Below are 24,638 nucleotides of genomic sequence, written 5' to 3'. Positions count from 1 at the left end.
CACCGCAGATTCTGGTCTTCCCATTCTCTTAGAGAGATACAAGCCGATCCCTCGGCAAGCCATAGATCCTGCGTGCCTGAGTTTGGCAAAACAATGGTTGTCGACCTGTCAGAATGGGCATCGGCGGTGCGATGAGAAGTTTGATACAGCTGGTCCCTCTCGGCTTGTCGAACTCCGGGGCGATGTCATTAAGCTTGTGCTAAATCCAGAGGAGTCGACCCGGGGCTCCTATGTTGCGCTCAGCCACTGCTGGGGCGGTTCGCAACCACTCAAAACCACGTTGAAATCTCTGGCTGGCTTCCGGGAGCAAATTCCTGCCAATGATCTTCCCCGGACATTCTCGGATGCCATATATATCACTCGAGCGCTTGGATTTTCGCATATCTGGATTGATAGTTTATGCATTGTCCAAGACGACGCCTTGGATTGGGAGCAGCAATCAAGTAAAATGGCGAGCATATACAGCAATGCCGAGCTGGTCTTGGCTGGTGTTGCAGCGGGAACAGCAAATGAAGGGTTTCTCCGAAAACCAAGGCAATCCTGTGAAAGAACAATTAGTCTAGATGTGAAAGGAAGCAGAACTTCATTCATCTACAGAATAGTGCCCGATTCGCATGACTTCATCGAGGAGCCGTTGCACAAGCGGGGATGGACTCTACAAGAGAGATTGTGTGCTCGTCGTTTCCTCGCGTACGGCAACTGGGAGATGAGTTGGGAATGCAAAGAGTCTTCTTGCTGCGAGCATCACGGGAATAACCTCGACAGCGATTTGAACTCACAATTGGAAGGCAGTTTTGGGGCCAGGATGGATACCACCAACCCACAAGCTTTTGCACAGCTTTGGAGTACTCGTGTTGTATATCCATATTGCCGGAGATTACTGACGAGGATGACGGACACACCAGTCGCAATTTCAGCTCTTGCCGCTCGGTTCCATTCACGATACCAAGGTACATATCTCGCTGGCTTGTGGAAAGAAGATCTCTGCAAAATGTTATTATGGTTCTCTAAACCGCCGGGATGTCCATCCACCTTTTTTGCCCCTACCTGGAGTTGGATGTCGTTGGAATTGCCTCATGCGATCGATTTCGATCCTACCGTTATGTCAAATCACGCTGCAGAAGAAATACTAGTCTACAACGTGCAAACAGAAGTAACGCCTTCGACGACTAATCCGTACGGTCCCGTCTCGTCTGGCACAATACACTTGGCGGGTATATTAATCTCGGCATCGCTCGAAGCTGGTCCTTCACCAGAAGGTCTCTGGGAGGGTACCAAGCTATCGACTTTGCGGCACAATGTTTCCGGTACGATTTCCTACATAGATACACCTATTGTTCGGACGGATGTTCGACTTATGGATGGAACTGAAGAGAGTACAACGAGGCGAAAGGGGAAACAGGAAGACAGCTCAGGCGGACCTTACCCAGTAATGCTTCTTCCGATTTTTAGATATAGCTGGGGTGTAACGGGACTCCTACTCGGGCGGTCAGCCACTTGCGTAGGTGCGTATGAGCGCATCGGAATGTTTGATTATCTTGCAGAAGTCAAGTTCGAATCCATGAGAAAAGACTACAAGGCCTGCGATATCACCCTTGTCTAGTATAGTCAAATGATCCTAGCCTATCGTAGATGCCTTCCTACTTCTAGTGACACTCAATGTTGTTTTCATGCATCTCGCTATGTCGAAGTCTCGGTGGTTTAGCAATTGTTTTGGTCTAGTTTGGAATGCAGACAAAGGCGGGTGTAACAATGATTAATTCATCTGCTGCATTACAAGGAATAGTTTCGCTTGAGGTAAACATGTTGTCGTCGAACCTCGGCTTAACAGCCTGACTTGTTATCGTCTCGATGGATTGCAGTACTCATTCATTCTGGAGCATAATCCGAGAAAACTGCTCAGAAGGTTGAATAAGTCCGCCCTGTTCTGGGCTGGGTGATGAAGCTGTTGAACAGATAGGCTGACAACGAACGTGATGACTATTCTATAAGGCGTTGGCCTACTAAGACATGAGAATAGGTTGTGATTCCAACTAAACCATGTAATGCCGTGTATAAAGTCGATAGATAGGCTTTCTCGGTGACGCGTTGAGGCGGAGATGTACATGTAAGCAAGTGAGCAAGATGTCAGTCGAGGTTGGCCCGAGCGCGGCGAGTTCGCATCTCGAATCATGAGAAAAGTCTCCCGGAACACCAATTCGCAACACCACGTCGTCATACACTCTCCAACGATACCACCCAAATGGCTGCACCAACCAGATGTATGGCCACGGCCACGAGAAGTATCCAAAACCCACAAGCGGCGCGCATCACGTATCGAACATTCGCCTCTAGCACATCGAGTCCGGCCGCATCATCGCGGAAAGTAGCGGCGGCAAACACAACATGTCTGAGGCAATTACAGACAGCACGGAACGCATCTGGGAAGGCAGAGACTAGCTGCCAGAGTCAGACAAGAAATTTCTCGCAATCGGCATCGCGGAGCAAGCTCAAGACGATAGATCAGATCCGGGCAAGAAACAAGGGCGGGGTATGTTTAGCTGTCTGAAGGGCCATAGATGAGATGGTAGAAATTTGGGCATATAATTCGAAGCTGACGATATCTCCAGCCATTCAACCTCACAGCCGCGATCCTCTTCGTCGCAGCCGGTGGAGGACTATGGGCTTACTTCACATACGAGAAAGAGCGCATGGCACGAAAGCGGATAGCAGAGCAAACAAAAGGCATTGGCAAGCCCAAAGTAGGCGGACCATTCCACCTCGTAGACCACAACGGCAAGCCCTTTAGCAACGAGGACATGCTAGGCAAATACTCTCTGGTACGACAACACCCCCACTCCCCTCTAAGCTCCCATACTGACAGTAGTATTACAGGTCTACTTCGGCTTCACCCACTGCCCCGACATCTGCCCCGACGAACTCGACAAAATGGCCCTCATGTACGACAAAGTCGTCGCCGAATGCGGAAACGTCCTTCTCCCCATCATGATCACATGCGACCCCGCGCGCGACAACCCGAGCGTACTCAAGGAATACTTGGCCGAGTTCCACCCTGATTTCATTGGGTTGACGGGCAACCACGAGCAGATCAAGGATACTTGCAAGGCGTATAGGGTGTACTTTAGCACACCCAAGGATACCAAGCCCGGTCAGGACTACCTGGTTGATCACAGCATTTACTTCTATCTGATGGGTATGTTATGTTGTATATGTAGCGCAAGAGTTCTGGACTAACAGACGTAAAACAGATCCAGAAGGCGATTTCGTCGAGGCGATCGGACGCAATTTCACCGCTGACCAGGCCGCCAAGGTCATTTCGGATCACATCAAGGACTGGGAGAAGCCGTTGAAGAAGGAGATGAGATGGGAGTAGATCACTGGACGACATGAGCGGAAAACTGAAGGGACAAACACAACGGGGGTGTGTGGCTTGCATACAAATGCTCCTGAGAAGCGAGCGCGGGGTGCATCGGTTGCAAGCGGAGGTGCAGAACTACAGTGTATGAATATGATAGGAGTGGACTTGTACTATACCATGGACGAAGGCCTGTAGGTTAGCTGTATGAACAACCATGTCACGAACATGTAGACACCGCTTGCGAACATGAAGTTGACAGGTGTGGATAACAACTCGAAGCTATCGTCTATAACAGCGTGGAGCAAAAGAGCGCAAGATCATCGATGCTGATGTATGTGTCTAAGGCGAATCATCAAGGAATAGCAGATTTTTGAAGATTGCGTACGTCCAGATAAACTCCTGCGAAGCTAGCGTAAATCCCTAAGAACACCAGTCGCACTCCAAAATGTAGATATGAGCAGAAATGCAGCTGTGAGCGCAACTGCGGCTCCTTGGAGGTCATCCGGATGCTTCCATTGCCACCAGATCCACACGCCAAAAGAGATGCAAAGAATAGCAATGTGAAGCGCAACCACACGAACACCAGACACAACATATCTCGCTCTTATACCCCAAACGTGCTCGTCTCCTTGGGCGCGCTGTTCCAAAAGCTTCTTGTACTTTGGAATCTTATCGACGATATCAACAGCGGAATCTCCTACTGTGCGGCACTTGTGTGGGATGAGCAGCGATGACAACCAGCAGGGATCCAAGCAAAGTCGTACATAGACCTCGAACTCGTGCTTGGTAATGCCAGGTTTATCTCTTGTCGCGCGCGGCGGCCTCGGATCATATTCGTAGTCGCTAGATGTGGGTAAATCCGCCTCAACATCGATAGTCTGAGGAGGAAGTAGTGGCAGTCTTTTGAACCGGAGAAATTCCCAGTAGCTTATGATGCGGAATGAGAAGTAGTGACGGAACCAACCCCTTATCTCATGATGTCTTCTGCTAAGGTTTCGTAAGAAGGCAGCATCGCTTACCAAGTGAAGACCACCAAGTTGATCTAGCTCCGTTGAGGTCCATGAGCCATCCACTCCAAAATTCACCCAGAGCTGCTTGTTGTATGCTGAGTTGTTTACTAAGGAGCTTTGGGTGGTCTGAGAATTCGCGGATGTAGGCTGTATAGATATATTTCCTCCTGCTTGTGAAGTAGCACTAGCTGCTTGTGAAGTAGCACTAGCTGCACTACTCCCGGGTGATGACTGTATCGCCTGAGTTCCAAGTGATGGGCCAGCTCCGCTGGAAGGTGCAGAACTGTGAGCACCAGAGGTGATATTTCGATTTGCTTGACTGGCTGGATTTTGAGAAGCAACAACGACCCAGACGAAGCATTCTACCGTGAGACAACACCAACGCCATCCAACCGGGAGATCCCTAGAGAACCAAACAAAGGCCATTGTCATAACAATCAAGCTACAGTTAAAAACCGCAAGGCGTATTATACGCATTCGCGAGCCTCGAAATGGACCAGATGTCTCCAAACAGGAAGTGCTCTTCGTATCTCGGAGTAAAGCACAAAGTGGTCGAGGATGATTGTCGGCAGAAGACTCGTTGAGAACCTCGTCTAAAATCTCTTGTTGCTCCAGTCTCAGTTCTCTCCATCGGTGCATTCCACAAAACTTTCCAGTTAGTGTCGAGCTTTGCGTAGAAGTGATAGACTTACACACTCCCAATGAACACGCGTTTCACTGGGTTTCAGTAGTCTCATTCTAGGCGATAGTGGCCACCAATCCCATTCCAATGCGGTGATCTCCTCGAGAAATCCCTGAACTTTTGACAGAAGACCAACTTCTGTTATTGTTACATAAGTGATTTTGTCTCTTGGTATTGGTAACAGCTCTTTCAGAAGTCCAGGTGGCAAGAGAAGCTCTTTAAAGCTGGCCAACATATCTTGGAAAGGTTGTCCTTCCACAAGCTTCTGAACAGCAAGGTCTAATCTCGGATACTGGGCAAAATGAGATATGTTCTCTTCCCCATCTGACTCGGAATCACTGTCGTCATCACTCTCATACTCCTTACTTGTGTCTGCTGAGTGGACCGCCTGAGTATCGATAATGGTAGAGGAGACGATGGTCCTATCAAGCCAACTTTCCACGTTTGTATAGGCTTGCTTCTCCTGATCACGTAAATTGGCAAGCTCTTCCTCATTCCAAGAGCTTTGCGGAGCTACGTGTCGGGCTATGACCATCCTGGCAATCCTACTTTGGCGTTGCTTAGACCTCAAAAGTTTTGCAAGCTGGCGTGTGACATTTGAATTGTCGGATGCTACGAGATTTCCATAGAAAGCCTTCAGTAAACGTCTGAAGTTGTTGATAAATCGTTCTTCGGGCATGAGTTGCAGCGCCTTTGAGTACAATGGAGAAAGAACGGAGCTCTTAGCAAAAACACCGATGATTATAAGTTCCGTCTCGCTAGCCCAAAATGGCAAAGGCATTGAGGCGCTGGAGGCCGTGTCGCCCTCTTCGGAAACGAGCGACTGAACATCGACGTCTTGGAACTTCTGTTGCTGGACCCGAGTATCGAGAACTCGGTGGGATCCTCCCAGATTGACTTTTGTCATGTCATCCCATTCTTCTCGATCACTAGTCGAATTGACATATGTATGACTGTTCTTTGTAGAGCTGATGCTGTCATCAGCCGAGGTCACCTGAGATCCATCGACGTTCTTTCTTCTGAGAACATGAGAATTGTCGCCTGCTTCGGGTAGTAGCTCTCGAATATCTGCATGACGAAGGATGTTGTTGTAATCATCCCCGCTTCTATCATCTTTGGTGAATCTTTCGAGTAACAGCTTTACTGTTTGCCTGTGACCATTCCAAACAGCGAGAACGAGCGCCTCGCACGACTCTTCGTTGCGAAAGTCCACGTCTGCGCCCATCTCGAAGAGCAACTGCACGATCGCTGTACGGGGATGCCCTATGGCCTCCCATAAGAGACTCTCAGGACCAAAACTACCCCCGACAACGTGGACATTATTTCGGTGCATGATAGTCTCTAAGGTGGTAGTTTGACCTTCTTTGATGGCCCACCTACTAACTTTGTCGACTAGTGAAGGCAAGTTCTTGTAGAACTCCGACAGATTCCACTCAGGTAAGAGACATGTAGATTTCCAGCCGTTGTCGATCCTTAGTAAAGCCGCAACAGTGTCTTGGATAACCTCTGCTAGAGAATTTGTATAGTCTAGATGCAGTGCTTCAGTATGTGTGTCTCGACAGAGACCAACCAATGCATAGATCCTGTCCCTGGGGTCGGCCGCCTGACACCCCTTGAACTTCAGTAGAATTGTTTTGAGATCTGGGTCCTTCGTCCACCAGGAGTGGTTCCGCCCGGGTCCTGGCATGATATCCATGACTGCTTGACAGTGGAAATCGGGTGTCACACCTAGCAGAGATGGCGCGACCACAAATGTGGGAGCTGATACTGTTTTCCAGCCGCATGCCACTTCAGCAGACTGTGCGTTGACGACTTCCAGAATGGTCCATGCTCTTGTGAACCAGGGTCGAGACAGAATGTTCTCTAAACCCTTGCGTTGTTCCAGGATAGAATCTTCATTTGCATTTCCAACAGTGGGCCAAAGCTCCAGCCACCGTCTGTCTGCTGAGGACTTCCGAATCTCCCACGGATTTTTCTGGGCTTCTTTTTCCACTTTTTCTAAACGTTGCATTGCATCGAAGACCACATCTGTTTCAGGCGTGGATTCACCCAACCAGAAGATCACTTGCTCAGCTCTCTTATATATAGTTGACATTTGTTGCACTTGGAAGTTCCGCTCCAAAACATTGGACTGGTCGATGGAAATCGCGTCAATCCACAGGTTTCGGTCTTTGTTTTCAGAACGTAAGCTTAGTAGCGCTGAATATAGATTCCATCCAACTGTGAATTGCCGTCCGTTGACATATATTGTGTGGCTTGTGTCTCCAGACCCGCATGAGTACGACAAGGCCTCATACGGAATGCAATTATTCTCACCATCCTCATCATCCTCATCCAGAAATATTGGAAAAAGGAGAATTTGGATAACGCTAATCCTGCCTGCCATAAGACAAGCCAAGCGAGTGCTCTTGCGATCATAATTTAATGGTTCATATCGAATTTGCTCCATTGGTGGCAGAAACAGGTTGGGTGTACGAATCGTAGAATTGATTCGAGAGGATATGTGCGGGATGTATATAGAATTATAGCGATAGTACTATAGCATCTTAGCACCTGTCCTTAAAGAAAAGCTGTAGACACGACACTCAAAGGCTTTGCGGGTCGAGTGAAGGTTGTTGCGTATTGTCGGAACCAGGAGAGCAGGCTGTAGCTGTGCTGGAAGATCAGCCGAGGCCAAAAGGGGCGCCTGCCCAAGTAGGTACGATAGGTACCACTTGTGATCAAAAGAGAAGATTCGAAGCTGAAGCGTGAAAGTTACGAAAGGAGCCCATGAAATTTCTCTAGAAGTCGTTCGAATGAGCAATAGACGGCTGAAAGCTTCCCGAAAAAGAAGAGGGGAGTTGGGACGGCTCAAAAGTCCAGCAGGCTGAGGACAAAAGCAGGCTATGCATATGCAACTCAGCCTTCAACCCCGCAGTGCTTGGCACACACACCACACATGGCGATGCCTAATGCATGGAATCTTCCAGCCACTTGCATCTCGTAAAGAAAGTATCATGACCCTTATGAACAGTAGGCTGTGATGAGGGAGAAAACGGGGTACTGGATTAGGCGGCAACACTAGTGTGGAATGTTGAGCAAGCCCCACATGTACAGGGTAAGACCGATGAACCGAACGCATGAGCGAACGATATAGAACACATTGTGATATATATCATTGCAAACTCCAGATTCTTTCATCATTCATTAGATGGGCTGGTAACTCAGTGGTAGAGTGCAGGACTGTAGCTCACCAATGGACGAACGCAGCAATTACGATTCGGTTTATTTCGATAGAAGCTTAGGCAGCGGCAAGTTGGTGTAAACAAGAAGAAAAAGGAAGAAAGTTGGAGACGTATGATATATCAATGATTCTGCATTATTCTAAGCAACCAGTATGGTATCATCCAGCCATAACCCCCTCGTCTAGCCCGGCTAAACATCCGCGTTCCTCAACCCCCTCTTAAACCTATCCAACGCCCTAGCCTTCGTCTCCTTCCAATCCACATGCGGTTTCGGGTATCCCAACTTCTCGAATTCGCTCTTCGATAACCTCGCATAGGGAGCAAAAACCGCTTTGCCCTGGACATCTTTGAGTTCCGGCACCCATTTCCGAATGTAATCACCATCAGGATCGTTCCTCTCGGCCTGAGAAACAGGGTTGAAGACTGTGTATGAAGGCTCCCAGCCTTGAGTGTTGTTGGAAAGGTCCCAATCGATGAGGGTTTCGGCAAAGTATCGTTCGCCGCGGCGGTAGTCGAGGAGGAGATTGCAGTAAAGGTAAGATGAGACATTCATACGTAGCCGGTTGTGCATGTATGCTTCGGCGTTAAGTTGGCGCATTCCAGCGTCAATGAAAGGTTCGCCTGTTTCGCCTTTGTACCATTTTTCCCAGCCTTCTTCGTCGTCTTCCCATTCTACTGCGTCGAACTTGAGATTTTGCGGCAAATTCATCGAGGTGTGGGGTGTCGTCAGGGTAGTCTGTCTGTACAGTTCTCTAAAGACGATTTCTCGGACCCAGCCGTACACGCCGTTAGATGCTTTGGCTTCGGTGAAATCGGTACTGCCGCGGTTGTAGTCCACGACCTTCTGCAATGCTTCGCGCACGGAAAACATACCCGCGCTGAAATAGGCGGACATGCGAGATGTGCTGTTGGCGGCAGGATTGGACCGTGTGGCGGCGTAGTGATCAATCTGCTTGAGGAATGCATCCATGCGTTTTGCTCCTGCAGCATGACCGGCAGGCCACAATTTTCGTATCCTCTTCTTGTCTTCTTCCGACTCGAATAGCTTATCTTTTGCTGGTTCTGGTGCAGGTGTATCGAACAAATCCTTGAGTTCCTTCTTTGCAGACGATGGATTCGCGGCAAGCGGAGGGTTGGTGTCAAGCAGCTCTGGCTCGTCCTTTAGCTTCTCAAGCCAGGCTTTGAAAAATGGCGTAAAGACCTTCATCGGTGTCCCGGTGCCTGTGAGCATTGTGCCCGGTTCGACAACTGTCTGGTCATGGTACAACGAGACTTGGATACCGTCGCCAGCTGTTTTGCAGAGCTTCAGATCTCTCCGCATCTCGTCAATCTCATATTCGAAGTTGCCAAACACATGTGAAATCTCTTGCTTCTTCAACCACTCCACTGCTGTTTCCACAATCTTCTTTCTGTCCTTGCATTCCAGGAAGACTAGCGGTATGTTCAATTCCTTCAGCTCTTTCTGCATGATGCGCAACCCCTCACACATAAAGTCCACTCTTGCAGGGCTGGTCCCGTGCCATGATTCGTCCGCAGCGCAGTTGATGTAGAAACATACTAAAGGTTTCTTCGCGCTTTGGGCAAGCTCGGAAGCATTATGCAGCGCGGTATTGTCTTGAATGCGAAGGTCTTTGGGGCGGAACCAATGCGCTACTTTAGTCACGTCCTTGATCTCATCTTGCGCGCCGAGAGCTTCCTGAACTTGATCGTATGGCAGATCCTCTGGGGTACGGAATCAACGTATGTCTCACCTGCATTCTGTTCAATCATAACTTACCGTCTATCTGTTTTGCGCGCTTGAGAGTTGTGTGTCCGAGTTCGGAGCGTTCGTATGATGTTCTCTTGGACATTTTCGTAGGCGACTGCGATTTGTTCGGCTTCGCGGAATTCTTCGGCGATGCTCTACCTAGGAAAGGTGTCGCGTGTCGAAACGTGCGGATCGGTAGCTGTACTTCGGCACTACCACGTCCAAGTCGAGTACCTGACGGCCCACGGAGAGTTTGCGATAAAAAGACGCGTTTGGAGTAAAACATTAAAGATGCGCTATGCGCCTAGCGGTGTCTATGTACCTGATCATCAATAAACCTTAGATCAAAGGGTAAGTGGTGACGTCGGCGGACCACCCAACTAGAGCCGATCAAGGCGTTACCCTGATGGACACCTGGCGTCGAACACCAATCGAAGGCATGGCTATCGTCGTTTCGGACGCGAGATCTGGGAAAGATCCTTGGTTCCCGCTGCGTGTCGCGATCTATAGCCGCTTTCTGGGGTTTCTGTGCTCTCCATAGGGCTGCATTTGGTCCATAGCATGCCTGGGCAGGGGTTTCCGAACGGCGACTGTGGATGTGAGCACGCGACAAGCTACATTGCTGTTGCGCAATGTCAATGCGACCGAGGTGGTTCCGCTCGGATGCGCTCGATAGATAAGGAATGGACGAAGCGGTCAATTTGGAGTTTTGTTGGTTTGACAGGATGACGGCGGTCGAACCATACCAGCTGGGCACGGTGCCCGATTGCTGGCACGTGACGCCAGACCTGCCTGGATCTTGGAATTGCGGTCGAACCATCCCAGGGCTGTCTTCCTCAACTTCGCTGGCACCATATCCGTTGACGAGCCAGGCTAGCAAAGCTTTTTCGAGTCGTGTCGCCGGCCGCCACTCTTATGGCGAATAAGATTACGCCGTGCGGAGCACACAGCGTGCATCGAAATTCCCAGCCGCTCCCAATACCCCATTGCCAAGGAGAAATCTACGGAGAAACCGACTTTGGATCCCACGAAAGAACCATTACACAGCGAATCAGACTACAGCTGTCCGGAACGTGATGCCAAGTGAGACCAAGCCACGCCAAGCCCTCATCCTCCAGCCCTCCAACAATTGGCAGAAGCGTGCATGTCTACCTCAATCCGGCAGCTCGTTAAGATTCTTAATGATGACAGTGGCTCATGGCGCGGACCAAGCCAGCGGAATGCGGACTGGGTCCAGGTAGCTGGAGTCGTCTTCTCGAGCAGTAAGAGCGCTGCGTTATCGCACGAGGGACGGGTAAACGCACCTGAACGCGCTTTGTACTGCATAGGAAGACATGCCGCTGGCATTACATGTGGATCCTAGTAGCCTGATATGCGGGATATAGTCTTATTTACCTGGTTGCATGTATGCAGGTCCGGGGAGCTCTGCATGCTTATAAAGGTTGGGAGAACAGCTTCCCAAGATGCTGGTTCATCGCACTTTTGAGAGCCTTGCCCAATTACCGAACTCTCAATCGCGTTCGCTATGAAGTGTACTTGCTCAGCTGTCGTGGCTGCGGCCCTTTTGGTGGGATCTGTCTCCGCGCAGACTTTCCGCCGTCTGGGAGCTTGCCCAACGCTTGGTTGCGTTTTCCCTCCTGACCAGTAAGCATGCAAATGGTATGAGGTTAGGATACACAATTGCTAAACAATAATCCAGGGCCGACTTTCTCGCTGGCCAGTACTTTGATATCCGTCTGGAGGTTCACCAGCCCAGAAATGGATCCGAGTTCATCGGTCTACCTCTGGATGAGCAATTTACCTTCACTCTTGGAAAGAAGGGCGAAGAGGCCAAACCAGTGACAGAGTTCTTCAACCTCGAAGAACCAAAACTGGAGAATTGGAACTTTACATGGTACGAAGACCTGTTCGCTCGCGACGCGAAAAAGCCGTCCCTCGTCAATGTCGCAGCCAAGGCGTACCGCCGCATTGCTCTTTACGAGCCTGGCGAGTACACTGCTACTCTCAGCTACAACAACGGCAGCAAGACGGAAGCCACCTGGCTGGTTCGCGATCTGGCTGAGGAACGCAAGGCGAAGAACATTGTTCTCTTCATTGGTGACGGAATGACTACGAACATGATTACTGGTTCGTCGCCCGTGTATGCTTTTACTTGTGAATATAATAAGCGTTCTAACCTACATGTTCACAGCTGCTCGTTTGATCGGCCACAAGCAGATCAATGGCAAATACCAATCCACCATGGCCATGGACAAGTTCCCTGTCGTGGGTCACCAGATGACCCACTCGATCGACAGCTTTATCACTGATTCCGCCAACTCTGCTGCTGCACTCAACACCGGTCACAAGTCAACGGTCAACTGTTTGAACGTCTACGCGGTACGTACTGCGGAATCCTTCCAATCTTACAATGCTCCAGCATTTTACTGACAAATGATATAGGACAGCAGCAAGGATCCATTTGACGACCCAAAGGTTGAGAGCATCGCTGAGATCTTCCACCGTCTTACAGGAGGTCACGTGGGTATTGTATCGACTGCCTACATTGCCGATGCTACTCCTGCTGCTTTGGTGTCGCACACCCGTCTTCGTAGCCAGTACGGTGCTATTGTCGATACCTACCTGAATGGTGTCCAGAACTACACCTGGACCAAGGTTCCTCTTGATGTTATCTTCGGTGGTGGCGCTGAGCAGTTCTACCCGTCTGAACTTGGAGGCGTTACCTACCAGGACAAGAACTACTACGATGAGTTTGCCGCGCAGGATTACCAGATCATCCAAAACCGCACTGCTCTCCTATCTGCCAGTAATGAGGACAAGGCTCTTGGTATTTTCACCACCTCCAACATGGCCAAGTGGCTCGACCGCAATGTTTACCGCGACAACCTCAACCAGTCGCTCTCCCCCACCGGAGACGAGACACCTGCTCTTGACCAGCCCGGTCTCAAGGAGATGACTCTCAAGGCCATTGATATCCTCGAGGCCCGCTCTGGAGACAAAGGATGGTTCCTCATGTCCGAAGCCGCCAGCATCGACAAGATGATGCACGCCCTCGACTACGACCGCGCGCTTGGTGAGCTTCTCGAACTCGACGACACGGTAAAGGCCACTATTGCCCACCTCAACTCCACAGACTGCCTCAAGGAAACCCTCATCCTCGTCACAGCCGACCACGGCCACGGATTCGACGTCATGGGCTCAGTCGACACCCACTACCTAGCAGCGCAAAACGTCGACCGCAAGAAGCGCGACGCAATCGGCACCTACGAGCAATCCGGTGAATCCCAATACATCAACACCGGCAACCTGACCTACACGGACTGTAAGCATCGCCCCTTCGCACTGCATGCGAGACACGTACTGACTTTGCTAGCCAACTTCCCATCCAACTGGGACCCGCGCTACACGCTCTTCCAAGGCCTGATGGCCGACCCCGATCGCCGCGAGAACTGGTCCGTCCACAAAGACGGGCCCCGGACTCCCGCCGTGGAGCTTGAAGAAGACAGCGGCGACAACTACGTCAACCCCGAAGATGGCGAGGGCGGTATCTTGCTCAACGGTACTCTGCCCATTGAGAACGACCAGGGTGTGCATTCTTTAACTGATGTGGTAAGTATCCCTGTACCAACTGCACGTGAGACATACACTGACTTTATATACCCGTATCTAGCCTGTATATGCCATGGGCCCTTGCAAGGAGTTGTTCCAAGGGACGTACAACAGCATTGACATCTTTTACAATATGGCTGAATGCTTTGGATTGGGAAGGGGCGAGCCGAGTGCTGAGAAGTAGGGAGATGTTCGAGGTGCATTGACGACGGGATGAATGATGTTGTAGTAGTAGTAGAACGTATGACTATATTTAGTGTAGCTGTAATGAATGTTTAATCATGGACCGAGTATTTGAGAAGAGTATTATGCACTTCTGAGCAGGCTGGACTTATCCTAAACTACTGCAGTAAGCTATACAGATGCTCTACAATGAAAAGCGAATGGCTTTTAATTTTTATGATTGTCAGATTTGCATACTTCTCTTCCTTCGGCAGCCTGTTGGCTACAACGAAATGGGTTACTTATCTCCTCCGTGCTTGTTAGACCTTTTTGCCATGGAGGGTAGTTCAGACATGAAATCTTGCTAACGGCTTTTATCAAGGTTTGGGAATTTGATGTTGAGAGTGATACACTTCGTAGCATCACAAGATGCATGGCTACAACTCTAAACTCCATGTGATTGCTGAGGGTACCAGAACACGACTACTCCGCCAGATGTACACATTCATAGGGAAACATAGACACATGAAGCATGGGTGGATCGTGATCATAACATCATTATGGATATATTAAACAAGTCGTAGCTTTCATATGTATCACGTTCGTTTTCATCATACCGCGCAGAGGCGTAATATATGCTTGGATCGCATGCCATTGGGACCTTTCGCGCCATGCTTTATCATGGCCAACCTAGAAGATTTCCCCGTGCATACTAAGGTTTCCACGGGTATCTGTAACGTCCGTTTGGCCCGTAACGAACATAAGGCTCGGTTTCACTTAAATGCGATTATTAGCGCCACACGGTGGAATCTATGTCACTGCGTCGATGGCGGTGTGCTCTCACAACTCCCGCCTATCTTTAGCCAGCTCAGCCTGCTGGCGCAGATTCGGCGCCGTCGTAGTGCCTTCGCCGCTCTGGACGCCCTGCTCCATATCGGCAGCCCACAAGGCAGCGCCAACAGTGTTGGTGAAGGAGAAGAAGATACCGGCAATGGGGACAAGCTCGAGGAGGACGGCGGGGATACCAAAACTATGAAGGGTCAGCGAGTCGGCTTTCAAGTAGACGTGAGTGGGCTAACCTGGCATACGCAGCCTTGCGCTGCTCAATGAAGCGCTCCTTTTCTTGCTTCTTCATCTGCTTGAGCTGAAAGTAACGAGCATGCGCCGTCGGGCCAAACTTGCGTCCCTGGAGAATGACAAATAGTACGGTACCGACAATCGGGATGAAGTTGAGCGGAAGGTACATGAAGTATCGGATGATGGCGCTGGGTGCAAACTTTGCAAACGGCTTGGTGACCAGCTTTCCCAACTTGGCAACAGGGTCGCTTCCTGACTTTACCTGGCGTTCTTTCGAAACCAACGTAGTTTGGTTGCGGCTGAGCAAGGTCGAGTCAAACGTGTCAATCAGGGCTTCATCGATGAGAAAGTTCTTGCTCAAGACGGAGAATATAGTAGAGGATTCGCTGAGTACGAGCAGAACGGTGGTGAAGACTGCGAGTGGTCCGTTGAAGAGGGTGAGAAGTGCAACTTGGGGAATGTAGGTGACGGCGAACATCAGCACAGTGACACCGAGACCGAGTGAGACTGTGGGGACGAGTTTTGCAGCGAGAGGTTTCCATAGCGCACGATGCGTGAAGAAGTAGACAATGCCCTTTGGTCATGTTAGTGTTGTTGTTGTCAGATGTTAGTGCGTGCTCTGCTCGAGATGGCTCAAGAGCACTTCGTAGTCTCTTGGGATTGTAGCACATTGCTCAGTGACTTTCGCAAAGGAAGCCCACTGTCGCGTCATCATATGAGCGGAGCCAGCAAGACGTTGTAGATGACAAGATTTTAGACGCGTACCTTGAAAGGGTAGAGATATGCGGCCGAACGGACAGCTTCTGAAGCGAGCTGCCTGGCCTGGTTGAAGTCCTCCTTGGCGACTTCCTTGACCTTGTCAGGCACTCTCATCCTGGACTCGGACATGGTTGCAGCGGATAGATCGGAACGTTTGAGGAGATTAGGAATTGAGAAACGCGTGTTGTGTCGTGATGGAAGAGAAGTGGTGATCCCATCCCTCACCCACTTGTCGGTGGGGTGAAGCTCTGGAAATCTGGGAAACTACGTCATAATCGCGTACTTGGTCCAAGCTCCAATCGACCAACGCGGACCTCAATCCTGCGTACCTGCAACGTGTTTGCAGCACATAACTTGGTATTGTCGAAGACTGCAAACTATAATGTTGGTAGGCTTTGGTTAGATTGAGATCGTCAATGGGAGATGCTGTGGATGTAGCTGATCAGTACACGGTACGTCACATTGAGCTGTTTTTACGCGTTCGCTTTGAAGTGCAGGGAATCCTAGGGAGTCGCAATGTCAGAGCAATCTGCTGTCCCGTTGATGCTGCAATAGTCCACCTATGGGCGACAAATTAAGAGCGCGTTTCCAAGGCATCAGGCTAGCAAGGAGTGCAAGTCGGATTCCAACGCTTCTAGGCCCTTGACGAGGTATCCACTATGGCTGTTGTGCCCTGCTTAACAGGTAACTGTGGCGGTGTCACCAAGGTTTTACCACAGGAGATCTGCTACCAACACGCGTCAAGTACCAGAAATTTGATCCAAGGCAGGGTAAATCAGGAATTGAAGACGTGGCTAAGCTTTCCAACTTCCCCACCTTTTCATGCACCGGATCGCGAAATGACGCAGCGCCGGCCGCGTGCTAGTCCCCACCACAACCGAACGGGATATTTGCTAGCTGCATCCGTTGCAATGCCCCTCATTGAGGGTCCAGCTCTCCAGTGGCTGATGTAATTAGCCAAATCCTGTAGCAGCCGCAGACAACAAGGCACGCCACAGCAGGAATAAGCTGAAGTATACAGGGAAAGAGAACCGAACCATTGCCGTTTGGGGACTGAATCGGTCACGTTTGACGGCAACATCCAAGTTTCTTATGACGTGCCAGACAAGTCGAAGCGGGTATCCACACCTGTGGCGGTGCTGGAAAACGGAATCCAAGAAGGCGGAGGTAGGGATGGTGGAGCATGATTGAACTTTGTACAATGTCCGCTGATGATGCTAGACATGACGTAGCGCCATGGGTCTCTCACTCTTTCCATCACCTGTACTGTATATAAGAGACCATCAGCACTTGCTTTTGTTCAGCATCTAAACAACAACAACCACTCCAACAACCCAACACAACACTTCAATCAACTCCAATTCAACCAACCAACCACACTTATACCAATACAACCTCTACACCACAAGCAAACATGTCAGGAGTAATGGACAAAGTCAAGGCCAAGGTCGACCAGGTGATGCACAAGGACAAGACCCATGGTAAGCTCAGTGGAATATCTTCAGTATGAACAATTGCTTACACGACGCTAGATGATCCTACTGGCCCTCACAGCTCGCACACTGCCAACACTGCCGACCCCACAGTACACAACACCTCCAGCGCTACTACTGGCACTGGTGGATTTGCTGGCGACCATCACAGCTCAGGTGTAAGCAGCGGTCTTGGTACTTCAGGTACCCACGGCCAGCACACTTCCACCACCCACACCGGTACCTCAAACCCCCTTGACCGCAACAACGACGGCAAGGTCGGAGCCAGCGATCTTACTGGCAGCCACTCCAACACCACCCACGGCACCACTGGTCTTGGTTCATCAACCACTCACGGCACCACTGGCCTTGGTTCATCAACCACTCACGGTACCTCGAACCCCCTTGACCGTAACAACGACGGCAGGGTAGGAGCTGGCGACCTGACTGGCAGCCACTCCACCACCCACGGCTCTACTGGCCTTGGTTCATCGACCACACACGGCACCACTGGTCTCGGTTCGTCAACAACCCATGGCACTACCGGACTTGGTTCCTCCAACACTGGAGCTTACGGCTCTACCTCCCACAACGACCCCACTGGACCTCACGGTTCTCACATGATGAACAAGGCCGACCCAAGGGTCGACTCTGACCGCCTTGGAACCGCTGGCAACACTGCTGGTGCAGGTGGTTACGGTGCTGGACAGTACACTGAGGGTACTCACGGCACCCATGGCACCACTGGCAGCGGTCTTACTGGCCACTCTACCACCGGCACTGGTCTCGGCCACACTGGTGGCCACGGTACCGCCGACTTCAACGACCACAACAACTCTGGCCTTCACAACACACGCATCGCCAACCAGGTTGACCCCCACGTTGGCGGTGTCGGCAGCACTGGAACCGGCGCATACAACACCACTGGCTCAGGTCTGACTGGCCACAACACTGCCGGATCTGGACTCACTGGTCACGGCACCACCGGTACGCACAACCCCCTCGACCGCAACAACGACGGCAGGGTCGGTGCCGGCGACCTGACTGGTAGCCACTCCAACACCCACACCGCTGGCGGCATTGGCAGCACAGGCGGTCTCGGCCACTCCAACACTACCCACACTGGTACCTCAAACCCCCTTGACCGTAACAACGACGGCCGTGTCGGAGCCAGCGACTTGACCGGCAGCCACTCCAACACGGGAGCCTACGGCAGCAACGCTGGTGGCATTGGTTCAGGCGGCCTCGGCCACGGTGGCAACACCCACACCACAGGTGAGCACACCAAGACCGTTCCTGGTGAGGTTGGCGGATCAGGCCGGGATAACTTGGCGCACCGTAACAACGAGACGGGTGACCTGCCCAAGGCCCTCGTCGAGCCTGTTTCCGTTGCCGAGCCCCACTCTTCTCTGCAGAATGACCAACACCACTCAGGTCATGGCACCCACGGTACCCACGGTACCACTGACGTCCACGGCAAGCCCTCTATGATGGACAAGCTGAGTAAGTTCACCCATGCGATTTGATTCAGTTGGAGCAGAGATACTAACGATGGTTGCAGACCCTAAGAAGGACGCTGATCACGACGGCAAGGCTGGCATCATGGACTAGATTCCTTCTGCTCCTCTTGCCGGCCTTCTCCCTCGAAACGTTGCGAGTTGGCTTGTGATATAATGATTTTCACGGCATGATCTTCACAGATACCCCAAGTAGCTTAATAGCTGTATGAATAGTAATCCCTTGATTAAACTTTTGCTCCCTGATGCTATCCAATGTGACATTTACTCTTTGATTTCATTTTCAAGGCTAGCCATTACAGTACAAAGCAACGAATTATTACCACAGCAGTATTGCGCACGGCACCAAAACCTAACAAGCAAATAGCAAGTTCCGACCCAGAAGCTAATTTGCATCTCCCTCTCTGCCTCACCCACACCATCACGAATCCTCGCTATTCGCCATCTCCGCCATCCCCTTTCTATCCTCCGCACTCAAGGAATTACTCTTAGCCGCTTCCTTCCACGATTCCACCTTGCCAAACTGCTCGTCGCCCAACGCTCCCTTGAGCAACTTCAACAACTTGGGCGCAAACTTGCCTGTCGCGTACACCACGCCGTCGTTCTGCTTCGCATAGAGCACGCTGACCAATGTCAAGAAAAGCACAGGCCCATCTAAAGCTTTCTGCTTCTGCAGCCGGCGCAACATGTCGGCCAACATGCTTTGTTTGGCAGCAGCGAGAGAATCTGGAGACGGCGAGACGATGCTTTGTTTCTTGTTGAACTTGTCTAGTGCGGAGGATAGGTACGTGGTGTCTGCACTCTTTGTAGCGTCTACTATGCTTGATAGTCGAGCGAGATTTTTCCGAGTCTTGCGGCTGAGAACGAGGCCCTGTGCTCGTGCTTTGGCCGTGGTGTCTGGGATAAGGTCTTTGTGTGCGTAGGTAGCGAGGAGGTCTCCGAGCTGGTCGTAAAGTTTCTGGTCGGTGATTGAGGCTAAGCCGGTGTTGTAGACGGCCCAGCGGGTGAGAAGACGGTCTGTCCAGTACATGGCAAAGTCCTCTTCGTTTGGTGTTTCGAAGGCAGATATGGTGGACCAGAAGTGTTCTTCCAACGTCTTCTCCACGGGTCTTTGGTCGAGGAGAAGGCGTTGGACGAGGCCTGTTGGAGGAATCATGGCTTTGACTCTGTCCCGAGCGAAGTTGATGTCTTCCGCTCGGGTGGGGTCGTCTTGTAGTCCTCGCCACTGTGCTTCTGCGTCCTCCTTTGCATAGCCAGAAAGTTCGTCTAGTGCTGCGTCTCGTCGTGTCTCCGTGAGGATCAGGGGACCGACTCGCACTATCTTTGGCCCTTCGCTGTGCTGTGAGAAGTTGACGATGATGGCGTCTTTGGCTTTGGCTGCTATGGTGTCTATTGTGCTTGGTGGAAGACGTGAGCCTATCACCTCGGTGACGTCAAGGGTACAACCTTCCTGCTCGAGAATGCGGATACAATCTTGCTCTACCTTTGAGACCCAGCTTTGTGATATGGCGAATGACCCTACCACGTCGATGCCCGAGAGCTGCTGGAAATGAGACGATACGTCTTGGTAGGTTGGAAATAGCTCAGAGAACTCGGATGCAAACTTATGCAAGTCGAGATAGGCAAGTGCACTGGACTGCAAGTCTTGTACCGTAGTGTCACGTTTGGTTTCTAGATATTGCTTGGGTGTGCATGTTACGCTATCGGCGTTTTCTTGGACATTGATTTTGGAGGCAAGGTCTTCAAACTGCATAGCTTTCTCAACAGTATGAAGAATGAACCATGTTGGAGGGTTGTTGTGCAGGTCTTCTGGTTTGATGACGACAGCCCTGCGGTGTGTTAGTGTCTGATGCAGTGGAAGTGATGCTTGTACTTACTGAACATCGTTCAGCGCCTTTCTGACCATGCCCTTGACGGTGTCCATGGTCTGACCAGCATAGCCTTTAGTGTAAAAATAGCCATCAGTTTCCAGAACTTGATCGTTTTGGTCGGACAAGAGGTAGTGAAGACTCTTGGGGGAGACATCGTGTCGCGCAACAAAGTCGGCCTTGGACACAAGCCCTTCTGACAGCAAATCAACAGCTTCTTTCCCTATCGCGTCCCGCTCATCTATGGGAACAATGTTTTCTTCATCCGCGCTAAAAATGCATAGTTTAGGATGATTCCTGACAAGTTGATGGACAAGCAACTGATCTATGTCAAGATCACTGGCAAGTGCAGAGAGCGAGATACGTTGCGTCTCTAGGACGTAGCTTAGCGAATGCAACGGAAAGTGACTGGAGGAACCTACCCTTTGTTACGCGACTTCTGAACTGAGCTTGAACGAACTGAAGAGTAACAAATCCATGTCGGCTAGAAGATAGCGCAAGCCGTGGAACAAAATCGGAAGTTTGCTGTGGGGGGAAGAGAGCAAAGATATCCTTCACATCGTTTTCCGCGAACATGTTACTCTTCTCTTCCTTGCGTGCTCTTGGCGGGGTAAAGTCCTCAATCCACGTTTGGCTTTCACGAGATGAATGGGGGAGAGTCGGAGGCAGGATGGCGCTGATTGGTGGCGAGCGGGGAGGGCGCGGCAGAACATCGGAATTTGAACAACCTCATCGACAATCATCGAGTGCTCCAAAACCCGGCAGCTCATTCCGCCATCCGCCATCATGTCTCAATTCCGCGCGGCCAAGCTCGACATTGGATGCTTTGCCAAGATTCGCAACATCCGCGACCACACAAAGCGGAAGGTGTACTCTGAGAATGAGCCCGAACGGTATGCGCCTCTCCGTCCTCTTGTCGCGCAAGAACTGACGATGACACAGGCAAGCCCTCCGATACATCATTCGCAACACCACTCTCCCGCAACGAGTCCGCGCGCAAGCCCAGCTTCAGCTCTCACAGATGCACTGCTATACACGCTACACACAGATCAAGAACAGATGTATAATGGGAGGCAAGGGCCGTGGTGTCTTTAGCGACTTTAGGATGGGAAGAGTATAAGATGACATGTTCTTTGAGAAATACGGAGCTAACCATCTCACAGTACCAATTCCGAGTAAACGCCCTCGCTGGAAACCTACCGGGTGTGAAGAAAGCAAGCTGGTAGACTTACCCTGCTGAACAATAGATGGGTTACATGTACAATACGATGAGGCAGACATTTGGCATCGGGCGGCGTAATTGCGAGGAATATACATGGATCATGACACATTTACTGTCCATCACCGTGCCTTCCGCTTCTAGTATTGTTTGCTCTCACCATGCGCTGCACGTACAAACGACGGCAGCGGCAACCTACGCCACCAACAAAAGTCCGACCCAGCTAACCACCGCAACTACAACTTCCATTGCAACGACGTTCCCAGGTTGCATTACTGGAGCGCCTGCTGCCAAGATTACTAACGTCCTACAATAACCCCAGCGCCTATACCACTATGTTCCGCCGCATAGAGAATACCCTGGAGCCAGACCCGTCTTTCCCAGCAAATGTCAAGGAACTCGGCTTCTTCATCAACAGCTCAGGTGATATCCGCATGATCAACGCGCCTGAAAAGCCCTACGTCTACCACGCCACAAATAATGACCGCGTCAATGAGGTGCGCCGTGAAGCCATGCAGAGCAAGTTCCAACTCTCACTGAGGCGACTCCAGCTAATTTACCAAAGCTTGTCAACGCAAGGAAGTAGAGCAGCGTCTGTCTTACCTTGGTCTCAATTGTATCCACCTTCCCGACTTCGCCATGACCAAGCCCAACGGCCCGCATGTACCTATCCTTGCGCCGCTACCCGAGGTTCTCAAGACGCGTAAGCGCATCATCATGCTGGTCAATGACACCATGCAGGACCTGGGCATCCTCGCATATCGGCAGCTGCAGCGAGAACTTGGTGTTAACGGTGGTTCGGTTGTGAACTTTGTCAAAGAGATGATCAAACGCTCGTCTGCTGACAACGATGCCGAAAAGGACGCAAGCATCTTCAGAGACGGTTATGTGCTCGAAGACAAGGCTACTACCCCCGCCTTGATCGTATTGAATACAGGCCAGTTGCTTTACTCACACAAGTACGATCGGGCCATGACTTTGCGTAGCTGGTCTGCCATGCCACGCAAGTCAGTCGCTCACGACATGATTCGCATTCACGACGAGGAAAACCGTGTTCCAGGCCATAGAGATGCAAAGGATCATGTCACGACGGTCTTCGACCAAGTCATCTGCAATCCTGATCGTGTATCGGCCGATGCAGAAGTCTATGTCATCGCCATTGAGGATGGAACTGAGAGTGTTTTCAAGCTGCTCACCGACAACTGTAAGTACAACAAGTTCGTTTTCTATGATTCGGTACCCCAAGTCTCACAGCCTGCCCTCAAGGTATATATTGTTGCTGTCCCTTCAGAGTCGCAACGTCAGCCGCAATGTAGACCTTCATGGTACTGTTACATTGACTGGACATGGCGCGCCAAAACTCGGACATTCTGAACACAACAATACTGGGGACATCTGAAAGACAGAAGCTAACAAGCTATTGTAGTCGACAAGTACGGCACCCGTATCACCGCCATGGCATTGATCCATTCCCTGGTTGACGATTCGCAAGTCAAGGACCGACGAGTCCGCGCCTTCCTCCATCAGCGCGCCCGCCAGTGGAGATTCAGCGACCTAACATCAGACCCCCAGCACTGTACAGATCTACCCAACTCCTACGACCGACAGGCTGACCAATGTCCTTCTAAAGACACTCCATCCATCATGCAGTCAAACAAGCACATATCCTGGCACGAATCCATCTCCACAGGTGCCATTCCAACCCTAACAAAAGCCCTCGATCGTCTCGCCGTTAGCATCATCCCCTCCGCCCACAGCACCACCAGAAAAGAAGAAAATGAGGAAAAGATTGCAGAATGGTCCTCCGGTCAAGCAGTCATTTGCCCCACCTTCGCCGGCGGCAACAACTCGGTCGGCGAATGCATCTTCACATATCCCCCCGTCCAACACGCCATCCTCTCCTTCTTCCAAGACGTCGCCCAAGACCCACTCCATTACCGCAACCCACCCGGCCTCAAAGCCTACACCGTAGCTCCACAACCCAGTCCTGATCATCCCCTTGTGCTTTCCCCTATTAACAACAACAACGACGACAACAGCGGTGATGACGACGACACAGGAGTAAATTTCGGCGCCCCAACCTTACAGATGACTCCCGAACAAGCTGAGCTAGAGGAAGCGCGTGAACGACTCGCCGAACTACGCGTAGCATTCACTGCGTGTCCAGACGGAATCTCAGAATTAGTTCAAGGTCGCACGAAGCTAGGGAAGAAGATCAAGGTCATGGAGACTCGGGTTGAGGATCTAGAACACAAGACTAGTAAGGCGCTGCTACTGCTAGGTGGTGGTAGTGGCAGTGCTGGTGACCATGGTGGCTTGATTGCCCCTGGAGGGGAAAGGGAAGAGAAGGACCAGAAGAAGGGCGGTAATTGGAAGATGCAGGTTGAAGGGCCAAAGGTGCCATTCGCGGGGACAATGGTGGATAGCGAGTTGTTGAAGGCGGCGGGATTGGTCGAGAGTGCGGAGGAGGGGTTGGGCTTGAGTGCTGGTGCTGGTGCTGTTCAAGATCAGCATGCTAGGGGTGGACATGAAGATGAAGAAAAGGCCTTTGTCTGAACGGTGGCATTGGGGACGGTACATTGACGGAGGTGAAGGAAAAGGGTCAACAGTCCTAACAGAAGACTACAAGCGCCTCTTTTCAGTTTCGATCCTTCTTCCTTCCCACACAAACACACACGTTTACGAACAAAAGGAACTCGCGTCTCAATCATGGAATGAAAAATCTTCACAGATATTTCCGTCATTCCCTCTAAATCACCCATCAAGATCGATCAAAGCAATCCACTCACCTTCCTCAATCGAAATTCCTGATAGGAAAGAGAAAAAAAAACCTCATAACAAGCATAATCTTACAGAACACCCCTATCCCCCCATCCCACCATTCCCCTCCGCACTTTACAACACGCTACCCACCAATCTCCAGGCCTTTCCCAA

The 24,638-nt window shown here is 50.9% G+C and overlaps 9 protein-coding genes across 9 annotated transcripts; 5 read left to right on the top strand and 4 right to left on the bottom strand.

Moving 5' to 3' along the window:
• Positions 1–2,242: 2,242 nt before the first annotated feature.
• Positions 2,243–3,373, top strand: J4E82_009226 (uncharacterized protein; the record flags this gene model as incomplete). The annotated part of the gene is made up of 4 exons (XM_051735451.1): positions 2,243–2,530; positions 2,610–2,819; positions 2,875–3,193; positions 3,249–3,373. The coding sequence occupies 4 exons, from the start codon at positions 2,243–2,245 to the stop codon at positions 3,371–3,373; spliced, it is 942 nt and encodes a 313-aa protein (XP_051584787.1).
• A 1,651-nt stretch (positions 3,374–5,024) lies between these two features.
• Positions 5,025–7,145, bottom strand: J4E82_009225 (uncharacterized protein; the record flags this gene model as incomplete). The annotated part of the gene is made up of 1 exon (XM_051735450.1): positions 5,025–7,145. The coding sequence occupies one exon, from the start codon at positions 7,143–7,145 to the stop codon at positions 5,025–5,027; it is 2,121 nt and encodes a 706-aa protein (XP_051584786.1).
• Positions 7,146–8,464: 1,319 nt separating this feature from the next.
• On the bottom strand, positions 8,465–10,124 carry J4E82_009224 (uncharacterized protein; the record flags this gene model as incomplete). Its single annotated transcript, XM_051735449.1, has 2 exons — positions 8,465–9,996; positions 10,052–10,124. 2 exons carry the CDS (start codon positions 10,122–10,124, stop codon positions 8,465–8,467), a joined length of 1,605 nt encoding a protein of 534 aa, XP_051584785.1.
• Positions 10,125–11,546: 1,422 nt separating this feature from the next.
• On the top strand, positions 11,547–13,814 carry J4E82_009223 (uncharacterized protein; the record flags this gene model as incomplete). Its single annotated transcript, XM_051735448.1, has 6 exons — positions 11,547–11,665; positions 11,721–12,148; positions 12,213–12,400; positions 12,464–13,343; positions 13,395–13,630; positions 13,692–13,814. 6 exons carry the CDS (start codon positions 11,547–11,549, stop codon positions 13,812–13,814), a joined length of 1,974 nt encoding a protein of 657 aa, XP_051584784.1.
• An 818-nt stretch (positions 13,815–14,632) lies between these two features.
• J4E82_009222 (uncharacterized protein) lies at positions 14,633–15,757 on the bottom strand (the record flags this gene model as incomplete). The annotated part of the gene is made up of 3 exons (XM_051735447.1): positions 14,633–14,822; positions 14,872–15,443; positions 15,635–15,757. The coding sequence occupies 3 exons, from the start codon at positions 15,755–15,757 to the stop codon at positions 14,633–14,635; spliced, it is 885 nt and encodes a 294-aa protein (XP_051584783.1).
• A 1,285-nt stretch (positions 15,758–17,042) lies between these two features.
• Positions 17,043–18,711, top strand: J4E82_009221 (uncharacterized protein; the record flags this gene model as incomplete). The annotated part of the gene is made up of 3 exons (XM_051735446.1): positions 17,043–17,109; positions 17,161–18,603; positions 18,662–18,711. The coding sequence occupies 3 exons, from the start codon at positions 17,043–17,045 to the stop codon at positions 18,709–18,711; spliced, it is 1,560 nt and encodes a 519-aa protein (XP_051584782.1).
• Positions 18,712–19,038: 327 nt separating this feature from the next.
• J4E82_009220 (uncharacterized protein) lies at positions 19,039–21,061 on the bottom strand (the record flags this gene model as incomplete). The annotated part of the gene is made up of 3 exons (XM_051735445.1): positions 19,039–20,446; positions 20,495–20,858; positions 20,908–21,061. 3 exons carry the CDS (start codon positions 21,059–21,061, stop codon positions 19,039–19,041), a joined length of 1,926 nt encoding a protein of 641 aa, XP_051584781.1.
• Positions 21,062–21,271: 210 nt separating this feature from the next.
• Positions 21,272–21,711, top strand: J4E82_009219 (uncharacterized protein; the record flags this gene model as incomplete). The annotated part of the gene is made up of 3 exons (XM_051735444.1): positions 21,272–21,378; positions 21,428–21,599; positions 21,649–21,711. The coding sequence occupies 3 exons, from the start codon at positions 21,272–21,274 to the stop codon at positions 21,709–21,711; spliced, it is 342 nt and encodes a 113-aa protein (XP_051584780.1).
• Positions 21,712–22,039: 328 nt separating this feature from the next.
• On the top strand, positions 22,040–24,260 carry J4E82_009218 (uncharacterized protein; the record flags this gene model as incomplete). Its single annotated transcript, XM_051735443.1, has 3 exons — positions 22,040–22,223; positions 22,270–22,908; positions 23,131–24,260. The coding sequence occupies 3 exons, from the start codon at positions 22,040–22,042 to the stop codon at positions 24,258–24,260; spliced, it is 1,953 nt and encodes a 650-aa protein (XP_051584779.1).
• Positions 24,261–24,638: the final 378 nt, after the last annotated feature.

Source organism: Alternaria postmessia (genome assembly GCF_024291825.1).
Source record: "Alternaria postmessia strain BMP 2775 chromosome Unknown scaffold_85, whole genome shotgun sequence".
NCBI lineage: Eukaryota > Fungi > Ascomycota > Dothideomycetes > Pleosporales > Pleosporaceae > Alternaria > Alternaria postmessia.
The sequence above is the reverse complement of the archived record's forward strand: the minus strand, read 5'-3'. Positions and strand labels throughout refer to the sequence as shown.